Source organism: Mytilus californianus, unplaced genomic scaffold (genome assembly GCF_021869535.1).
Source record: "Mytilus californianus isolate M0D057914Y unplaced genomic scaffold, xbMytCali1.0.p SCAF_4, whole genome shotgun sequence".
Classification (NCBI taxonomy): Eukaryota; Metazoa; Mollusca; class Bivalvia; order Mytilida; family Mytilidae; genus Mytilus; species Mytilus californianus.
The window spans coordinates 94,588,489-94,599,938 of NW_026262690.1; the positions used below are offsets into that span (position 1 = coordinate 94,588,489).

At 32.3% G+C, this 11,450-nt stretch overlaps 1 protein-coding gene across 1 annotated transcript; it reads left to right on the top strand.

Annotated features, from left to right (window-relative positions):
* Nucleotides 1-3,605: 3,605 nt before the first annotated feature.
* On the top strand, nucleotides 3,606-10,164 carry LOC127698907 (mammalian ependymin-related protein 1-like). The gene is made up of 5 exons (XM_052202641.1): nucleotides 3,606-3,783; nucleotides 5,741-5,775; nucleotides 7,306-7,455; nucleotides 9,083-9,351; nucleotides 10,079-10,164. Exons 1-5 carry the CDS (start codon nucleotides 3,720-3,722, stop codon nucleotides 10,149-10,151), a joined length of 591 nt encoding a protein of 196 aa, XP_052058601.1. The 5' UTR covers nucleotides 3,606-3,719; the 3' UTR covers nucleotides 10,152-10,164.
* Nucleotides 10,165-11,450: the final 1,286 nt, after the last annotated feature.

Genomic DNA, 11,450 nt, shown 5'->3' on the forward strand with positions numbered 1-11,450 from the left:
TGTTTAACTGATGTACGAGATTTGAACACCGGTAAACTACGGTAGCTTAAACCTATTACCATCAGAACATTTAATAAATTAAGAGGGTCCGAAGCGTTTTTCTGAATTTATCCATCATCAGGAAGAACATGCCAACCAAAAAAAAAAAAATAAAAAAATTGAACGCCAACGATGTATAAATTCGTGTATACTTGATGAGCTTTGAGATCAAAAGGAACATAAAATAATAGCCAAATACACATAAGGTAAAACTTTACCTGAGGGAGCTGTAACCTTAGTTTCTTACTATGACTGTCTATAAGTAGATGATCTTGTCTGATTTGATGTTTCCATACGTGGTCGTGTGCTACTCTGAGAGACTGGTATACTAGTATTACTTTCATATTCTGACGATTTCCTCAAATGTCATCATCTTTTAAAACCAAACAACCTTATCATATATATATATATATATATATATATATATATATATATATATATATATATATATGATACGGTTTCTGTTAAGTCATCGCCATTAACTACAATTTCATGGATCCTTATGTGCCCTTTTTTCATAGTTTTTGTTTCACATTTTCATATTATCTAAGCTTATATGATAGTTGAAATCTTTAAAAACAAAAGAAAAATGAACACACACAGAGCAGGAGTGAGGGACATATTGTGAACCGTAAAACCACCTGATATCAAATGTATTCACACATAAATAATCGTTTGGATGGTTAAACCTGCGCACGTTAAACCATCGTATTCATTAGCTGTAGCGGATTTGAGTGTTTGACCGAGTACTGTTACCTTGTTGTCAAGAGACGGATAAATATGTATTAGATCGAAATCGTAAATCAGAGAGCTACTGAACAATAATTTTAAAACGTTTAAATTGTTATCTGCTGACTCCAAATCTGGTTCATGGCGCCAATCGGCGTATGATATCGGAGATTTCACACCAACAAATGTTCCGGACTAACAGTTAATAGAAACTAAACATTAAGTTTAATATTTTGGTGAAACATATTTCCCTGTAATAGAGAGGCGACAGATAGCAAATGGATACCGAATTCAAACTCATAAGTCGAAAACAAACTGACAATGCCATGGCAAAATAACAAAAAACGGCAAAAAGACAAACACCAGTACACAAAAAATAACATAGAAACTAAAGTATGAGCAGCTGATTTCATGTGCTTTGGAAGGGTAAGCAGATCCATCTCTACGTGTGGCACCCATCGTGTTACTCGTTCAAGTACAAACCCGGCAATAAGTCTAATTCGATAGGTCACATTCGAGTAACATAGGACGGGGTTGTGGTTACAACAATTGCAACATATTCGTCGTCATCTGTGAAACAAATATTTCATAACTTGGGCCAACGTCTAAATTTATGCTATTACAACTGTTAAATCATATTTGAACAACAATTTCAAGAAATAGTTCTTTTAAAAATAATAAATGAGTGTTTTTTAAACTCATTTCATATAGGTTCTATTTCGAACTGAAGTTTTATTTCCCTTGAACAAATTTATATTTGTTATAATGAGATATCGAATGAATATAAACTGTTGCTTTGGTTCCATTACAGTAGGACAAAATTTGATTTTGATATTAAATTGCAAATGTATCATATTTTGTATTTTGAAGTTTATTTTTTAATATATTAATACATTACCGCTGAATTCATTTTATTTGACTTGTTTTTTTCGGAGTTGAAAATTTCTGTTATTTAAGTGTTATATGAATTGGGAGGCAGAAGGATATCTCTCTTTCTCTGAAGTTTTCTTACGCTATTTCCATACAAATCTTCTTTCTGAACAGGGAGACTCCGTATATATCTATAATCGATCTTAGCGCCAATCCATGAAGCATTTTAGGATGACAATTATATCACAATGTACTGCTTGAAATACATAGATTCTCCGTTTGGTGTAAGGGGAAATGCTACGGAACAGTTTTATCAATGTATATACACCCTCACTGTAGAGCTTTGGAAAGCTTTAAAAGTTTAAGAGGCATATTGATTTTGGACTGCTCTTATTAGTATTCAGTTGAACTCAAAGTCCATATCAAGACATTCAAATAGAATATTGTTAATGTTTAATTCGACTTTTAGATGATCGTTGAAAGTTTGCCAGATTTGAGTTCTCTGATGTCATGGATGTGTGTATTAAGAACGATAACGTAAAAAAACTTATGTCAGCGTTTTCATCGTCTGCAATATTGGTCGTAGCATTAATCTGTGAGATTGCACATAAAAAGATCGCTTATCAAACTACTGCATTTTTGCTATTAATGGTGCATGTAAAATATAAGTTACTGTAACTCTTGTTCCAGTCGAAAAACAAAGTAACTCTTTCGATCCTATTTCTTTGGTGTGGGAGTTTTTGAGCGTATACTTAAAATACTGTAGTAAAAAGATTTTCTAATATTATAGGAAATGTTATTCAAAAGATTCCCAGAAGATCGAATAATAACATAGATTATAATTGTTGCCTTGGTTGACGATTCTGTGGCAATAGTTCCCGAAGGAACTCGGGATCATCACCATTAATAATTCTATATAACAAAGATATTTACAACCCATATCTTTCTCAGTCACTTTCAAAATACCAGATCCGAGTCCCAGAAACAGCAATAGAACAACTACCACAAACTTCCCAACAGCAATCTAAGAGGGGTGTGACATGTAAAAGATGAAGATTGTCTAGGTATTTTTAACCGGATTTTTCTATTGGAAACCCAATAGGAAAATCTGGTAATTAATTTGGAGTGATACGACGGATGGTCGAACGGGCGGCCCCATCAACATTCCTTAAATTAAGAACCGTTTGACCAAGGCATATTGCACATGAAGATCTTTCGATATTGTTTAGTGAAAAGCACAGGTTTCAATCTCAATTTCTAATTTCAATCAATTGTTCTGGTAAAAAATGAATGAAAAATAGACAATGTTTCAGTTGATAAAGGCTTTTTATTTGATCTCTTACGACGTGTAAACTACTTGGTACAAAACTTCATAGTTGCGATTATTCGAAGAATAACGAATACATTATAATTTAATTTCTTATGGCCTGCTTGATATTCATACAGGGAGATGCAGCTGATATAAAGTCTATACTATATGTATTATGGGGACAAAATATGAACTTCCAAAAAACACCAGAGGTCATCTTTTTTTCTAAACTAATCAGAATCTGAAGTCTTGAAATCATTACATTTTATTTCAACCAATAATTTAAAGAAATATATGTACATTTGTCAAATAACATGTATAATCTTAAAATGTTCCACTTTTGAGAAATTGAATCAAAAAGAAAAAACACACAGAGCGCAATCGACAACAGTTCTAACTGTTTTTTATACACGTAAACATCTTTTATTTTACTCTTTTTTTTTACAATGAAATGACTAGAGATTCTGATTGTTTTAGATCTTACAGTCATTCCTCTTTAAATGTGTAAATGTTTCAAAAATTAAAAGATAAATGTCGTAAAATGAGTAGTTTTTAATCTCAACTTGAAGATTGTTCGGCAAAATTCAGAACGTTATGATGATAATAACTTGTTGTTGAAAGATACAATTTTGCCTGTGGACCAAAATATTTGAAGGCCACGGTTAGTACTTGGTTTTCAATCGGGTACTAGGGATGCTTGAGATAAGATAAAAAGTTCGCCAGGTCATATAAAAGTATATTGGGGAATGACCGACTTGTGACAGCCATCATCATGAAACTTTTCGTAGCTCTTTGTTGTTTTGTTCTTGCACAGGCCCAGATTCCAACGCCATGTGGTAAGTTTGATATGCATATATATGAAAATGACTAAATGTTTCTTTTATTTTTTATATTGAATCTATAGATAGGATTTATCGATTATAATATGGAAACAGTCTTTACGTCAGTTATAGATAATAATATGACAAGTAGAAAATGTGAGATATACTAAATTGTATATATATAAAGCCTTGCCTTTTGAACGTATCAAATTTGGTATTTTTGCTTTGATAAAGCAATATAGCTTTATACGATATTTCATGATTCTGTTCTAAAAACAAGATGGCTTTAAAATGGAAATCCATGCACCTATAATTAACATATGTAGAGCATGAAAAACAAAATTTATAAAATCCGTGGAACGCTTCAGAGATGCATAGCCGCCCCATCCCTCTAACGCTGGAAATATCTGAAATGAGTTGAATATATAACTTAAGACGCAATGCATTTGATTGTGAATACCCTAAAATGCGATAACCCTTTATATTTTTTTATGCAAAATGTGCTTCTTGTCTTACAACTATTTTTGAACCCCACTAATATATGTCTTTCGCTGTCTATGCTACGGACGCATAAACTTGAAAAGATAAGAAGAATACCAAAGCGTCTTTATCACAAGAAACCAACATGTGTAGATTCAATAGATTTTACGAGATCAAGACAACTACACAAAAAATGGAGACCATAACTTCTCGTATAACTGAAAAAAGGTTAACCATTTACCTTAATGTTAACACCTGTTAATACTGATGCAATGCAACCTCTCGTTGCATTAGGTGCTTCAAATGGGTAAATAACTCATCGAACAATTTTTGAAAACGTGTATCTTTATCACACCCTTTTGGATCTTTTTTTTTCATGCCAAAAAATTTGAATCAAAAATGCATAAAGAAAACCTCAATTTCCTTCAGTGTTAAAGCAAACAAATAATAATTAAAAATTTATGAACTATGAGTCATGAAGTACCAACGAAAAGGGAAAACATCACGATTTACTGCATGAAAACACTAGTGTTCTGTGAAATATATAGTGCCAATTCACACTTTTTATTTTACAGTCACACCTCATAAAGGTCACCTTATGAGCTAAAAGCTGTATTATCAGGTCACCCTCTCCTTGTCATGATGTAGCAATACCTATACATTTTGAACCTTATTCAAAGGTCATTTCACATTTTGGTAAATTTTCTTTGATCCCAAGGGCTAACTTTACATACAGGTTTTACTGAAGTGTCTCTTATCGAAAACAACTGTGAATGAAGTTTACAATTTTTCTTTTAACTACTCTAGATCTAGAACATTTTAAATTGGCTACTGTCGATGAAAACTCTATCCATAAGTGTGTTGTTAATATGTACTAACCTCAATATTTGAATTGTGTAATCATCAAATCTCATTTTGACCTTAAATAACATTGTTGACGGGATATGAAATCCGTCATCCCGAAGTAAATACTCAAGTAGAGAGGAGATCACATATTTTTATTTCGGATCAAAATAATAAAACTAATATAGATTGATAAATGTTTGTTCGTATATAAAGGAATACAGTAGATTATGGCTACAGTAGTTTACTGATGTTCAGATCTATTAAAACGATTGGGAAGAGACAACTCGAGATAACAAACAATAACTTACCTTATGGAATTGCATGAAAGGAGCGAGAGCGGGTACGTCGACAGGGTAAGCGTCTCCCGCTATGCAGGCACTGCCCAACATGCGAATTCACATTTAAACGGAAGTAGCAGGTCCCTTTCAAGTTGAATTCTTCTGTTTGTATTCTTTTTTGTTTCGGTCTCCCTATAATTTTGATCTCTGACAAAGGTCATTGTACGATCTGGAACTAAAGGATTGCACAATAGCAATTAAAAGAATAAAAACGATTAGAATAAACAAGAAAAAGAATACGTTTTACATAACATAAAATATGTTACATTATACACCTTCTGACAAAAATTATATATCTTAAATTCCAGAGTCACCAAAGCAATGGGAAGGCAACATTCTTCGCGTAAGTTATCAATTGATAATTAAGTACTTATAAACCATTCAATTGCTATTACAATTAAACCAAACGTTTAAAAAGCCTAGATATCTATGCGAATACAGTTGCTGAGTCAAGTCAGAAAATGAAACAAAGGCATCTTTGTGAGACACCATAGACGTGTGACTTAGATACCAATGAATTATATTGGTCTTTTTTTTTTATTAAAAGAAACACCATTTTATAAGATATCACAATTTGCGCAATACTAAAAATCATTTAGCATGTGATCGTGAAAGTCCTTTATCTCACGTTTTTATATTTTTATATAATTTTATAATATTTCAATCTTCTCTCTTTATAATCTTCATTAACAAAATGTGAATAAAAGTCAGTACATGAAAAACACATAATTATATAACAATCTGACAAAAGATAACCGATTCCGCCCCCCCCCCCTACCACCCCCCCCCCCCCCAAAAAAAAAAATACCACCAAAAACACTAGTACAAAAACAAACTATATACACAGTACAGTATCAAAGAATGCTTGTAGCTACTGAAAGAAAGCTCAGAAAACATAACCTGCTTAAATAAAATCATGTCGCCCTTCGACAAAATATCGACGTAGTATAAAACAACGTCATAAGCAGTATAGAAAGACATGCCCCTCCCCCACTCCCCCGTGTAATGTAAGAACATACCAACATAAACACCTATGCAGAAAAATCAAAGAAACATCTAAGTAAAATTGAGAATGGAAACGGGGAATGTGTCGAAGGGACAACAACCCGATCAAAGAACAGAAAACAGCCCAAGGCAACCAATGGGTCTTCAACTCAACGGGAAAATCTCGCACCCGGAGGCAGGCTTCAGCTGGCCCCTAAATAAAAATGTGTACTAGTTCAGAGGAAATGGACGTCACACTAAACTCCGAAACATGTAGATGAACCAAAAAATAAAAAAAAACATACAAGACTAACAAAGGCCAGAAATTCCTGACTTGGGACAGGCGCAAATATGCGGCGGCGTTAAACATGTTAAATGAGATCTCAACCCTCCCCTGTACCTCTAGCCAATGTAGAATAAACAAACACATAGCAATATGCACAGTAAAACTCAGTTTAAAGGAAGTCCGAGTCTGATGTTAAAATTTAGAAGAAACTAAGCAAAATAACAATGATAACATAAATTAACAAATGACTACTAGCAGTTCCTGACATGCCAGCTCCCGACCTCAATTAAACTGATTGAAAGGTTGTGTCTTCATCATATAAAAATCAAGCTCAATCTCTCCCGTTAGGGGTTTAGTATCATACCATCATAAAATATATGAGAAGAACATAACCCGTATCATGCCAACAACTGGTTAAAGAATAAATGTGTTTATTTCCGATGCAAAGACCCTATGAGTGAATCAATATTAATTCCAAAAAATGCCATCTTTAATGATCTGATAACAGTATCGTAACTATTTCTCTTCTAAATAAGTCTACATACAATAAATTGTGACAGGTTTTCTAGTGTTTTGTGTTTTAGATAAGTTCGTGTTTTACAGGTTGATAGAGGGACCCCAGTAAAGCCAGAGAATGAAAGACTTAAAGTTAGTTACGATGAAATCAACCAAAGAGTCCGAGAGATAACTGAGTACTCATTTACACCTAAACCAGGACAAGAAACGTATGAAGTTATTTATCTACACCAAACAGTAAGTAATACTTCTATTCATGAGATAAAAGTTTTTAACGAAAAAAATTTTGATGTCTTATGTTGGCATAAGTAAAGGATAAACATACAATTTATAAAAAAAGATCATTATTTATATAAACATATGATTAGAATAATTAATAACGCACGAAATAAATTATTTAAAAATAAATAAACCATACAATTCGATACAAATGAATAACCATACAATTAGATTCAAAAAATGAAAATAAAAAAAGAAATGCTATCTGGAGCTTTAATTTGAAAATACTCGTATTTGCGATCTTTCTACAGTGGGAAATCTAGTTACACAATATTACCTCCCCTATAAGCACTGAAAACTAAATCTTCTCAATGTTTGTCCCATTTTAGCAAGGACGCTATCAAGTATGAATCCACGGGAAAACGTTCTGGTAAATAGTACTGAAAAATAGAAATAAGTTGAAATAAAAACAAAACTTCCATTTGATGTTATCATTTCCCTCCTTAAGTAGAAAACGACGAGTACAGCAGGCTTTTGAAGCTAGATGTAAAATTAGTTTAAAACGTTGCTATGCGAATAAATTCCTGGAGTACCAACTCCAATTTTTTTTTCTACTGGCTGTATACCTCTCTGGAACATTGTTATTATCCGTATATATATATATATATATATATATATATATATATATACAGCTAGATCAGAGAATGTCGGGGAAAAATTTCCAAAGGAATCGATTGATATGCAGCAAAAATTGGCACTTTTGAAATTAAGTTACTAAGCAAATTCAAACGGACATTATTTCGATGTAAACATTGAATGTGAAAAGATCGAGAAAACTGCAAATACATGTACAAAAAAATCGAGACGACCTTTTCTTAAAATTGTATAAAAAAATAATAAAAAGATACCTACTTTATAAGAATAGTTATCTTTAATTTCTTAACCGGCACAGACAGATTTTTAAATTCTTATATTCACGAAAAGACAATATTTCTCTATTGAATGTACATGTGAGAAGAGCAGACCGGTGTGCTCGATAACTTAGGTGTGAAAAATAAGTATACTTTGGGAAATTGTAACATGCTAAGGACTTTGTGGAACGGTCCAAAAAATTGGTGACCCGAAAGATCATTAGAATTTTGTATGTACATGATTTTTTCCAATTTTTTTTATCAATATGCAGCAAAGATTGGCATTTTTTAAATTTCAGTTTCACAAGCTTCTACTGCAATTATCTCGATAAATACTGAACATAAAACATCGTGTATTTGCATGCATATTTCTAATAACACAGTTTAACAAATAATTTCTTTAAAATGTACAATAATTATTATTATTTAGAAATAATTTTTGATCAGTATCGTCACCGGCATTGTTTTATTATTGACTTTCTCGACTCTATCATAAGAAGAGTGAATTTTCTTTTGTTTTCGTTCACTAGGTTTCCCACTGTCTAATCATAATTAAAGTAGTAATATCAGCAATGCATTTATATGTTGCGATAATTCAAGGTTATAGCTATTTCAAAATCCAAAATTTCGTCTGAAATAATTCGTTGATTGATTTGAGCTGTGGAAAAATCAGCATTATCCATCTTTATAAAAGATAGATACTGATATATATATTTCCCATAATTGGATTGCAGAAAAAAGAGTATAGAATCAATCTTACAACAAGAAAATGTAATGTGTCCACCTTAACAAGACCTTTCATGCCTAATGGAGTTCCTCCAAATGCTACCTTCGAAGGATTTGCAACCGTAGGTGCTGCTGGTATCCCAGGCCAGAGTCTGAATGTACAAGACTGGAAATTTTCAGCAGGACAAGAAACGTTCTATGGCGTTGTTACAAGTCCTGACTGTGTTCCTGTTCAACATGCACATTACATGCCACCATCAACTTTCATCGTGTCATCGTAAGTAAGACGATTTAGAATTTGTCGCCCCGAGATTTGTTGCTGCTTTTTTTCAGATGGCGTTACAGAAATGCACACAGAGATAATTTATTAAGATGTAACGAATGATTAAGGTTTGGATGATACTTGCATTTTAAACAAACCTTTTGGCAATGTTATCTCGTTTTCCCCTATATTAAAGCTATTGAACTGGGTCTTCTTTTGGACATAACACTTTTTTCTTGATTAGAGTTTTGTCGATAGTCTTTTTTAGTGTATAAATACGTAACAAAATAGTGCAACATGATGTAACCGACTCAAATGCAGAGCTACAGAAAAAAAAAATGTTTGGTTATATTTTCTCATTGGCAGAAATAGGAAATAATTACCTTTTCTTCATTTAGTACAGTTTGCCAAATTTAAATCGAACCAATAAAAATTCACTGTGATTATTCCCAAATTAGCGTCTATCTTCATATGAATAAAAAACTATGTCATATCACAAAAAACATAAAAATTCCGTTCTCACGACAAGTGTTTCTGGTAAAAACTTATAGATATGTAATTAAAAAACAATAAATATAAATGATATTCGAATGTAAAATAAGGAGATGTAGTATGATTGCCAATGAGAACCATCAACCAGAGACCAAATGCCGTAGATGTTAGCGCCGAATGATAAGTATAGAAAATATCCACATTTAGATTATTTGGAAATGCATTTCATACATCACCTTATCTTTTACAGGTTCTTTGACATAAAAGCTGGAATAAGAGATGTTAATGTATTCACACCACCAACGGAGTGTAATCAAGAATAAATTTGGTATCCTTCGCCTCTCTTATAAATCTTACTTTTTTTCAATTCCGAAAACAATTATTCTTATGATGGCAGGTTTGTTTCGTGTAAAAATTTCTGAACTAATATCAAAATATGATATGCAGTTTTCAACGTTTTACGATTGTAATAATGCTTTACTTGGCCTAGTTGATTTATAACTAATAACCGACATTCATTAGTTGTGTAAATATAAACTATATAGGTACGTTTGAGGTTGGTAGGTTACCAAGTAGATTTATAGCTGCCTTCCATTAACTGTACAATCATAGTTTTGTTTAAAAGGGGTGTTTCATTAGTTTTTAGTGTCGCATTTTGTTCTATTTTATTGTTCAGTGTTTGTGTTGGTTTGATCGGTAACAGTTTCGGCTATTCCTTGTCGTCTTTGGAAACCATATTTTCATTCCATATTTTCACATTCGGACAAGGTTTAGGGTCATATAATTTTCTTGATCGATGGTTTATGAATTTGGTGATACAACATTCATTTGCAAATACGCTATTGTAAGATGCTTATATAAAAAAAGAAGATGTGGTATGATTGCGACTTAGCTAAGACTTTTTATTGTCTTTTATAAATTCATATTCACATAAATCATAAGAAGTATAACACAAAACAGGTTTTAACAAAACAATCTGTTAAAACATGTTTAAATATAGATATAAGCCTTTCAAATCAAAAAGAAAAAAAGAAAAAAAGAAGAAGAATGACCTACAAGAAAGATGAGTATACAAAGATAAAAACCAATAGCTACAAATTATTGCGTTCACAATCTTTCTGCGTTTCGAAGGCACCAAATTTATATGGTAGTATTTTTTTCTTTTGTAACACTGTGTTGATACCACTTTTAGTGGACTGCTATTCCTCCAGAGTATCACCAGACCAGTAGCCGGCGCTTCGGTACTGACATGGTTAACAACTTTTTAATTCTTCGTTGAATTTAGAAAATTTCATGAAACCAAACTCAATCAGGCAAAGTTGACGTCAGGTGGATTTGGCTATTCTTTTAAGGTTCCCTTTGGTCATGTAGTTCATCACGTGTTTTAGTTTGAGCGAATCCAAATAAGCGCGCCGAAATCACCAAGTTTATAAATAAAGTGTAATTTTGATTTGACAGCTTAAAAAAGTCTGTTTGTTCCTTATTAAGCTTAATCATTTGTATATGCCTGAGCGATTTAAGTCGAAATACCATGCAGTAAACTGAATATTTATTAACTATCGAACTCCTAGAATTGTTAACAACTTATCATGATACTAAAACTAGTTTAGTAGACCTAAAAA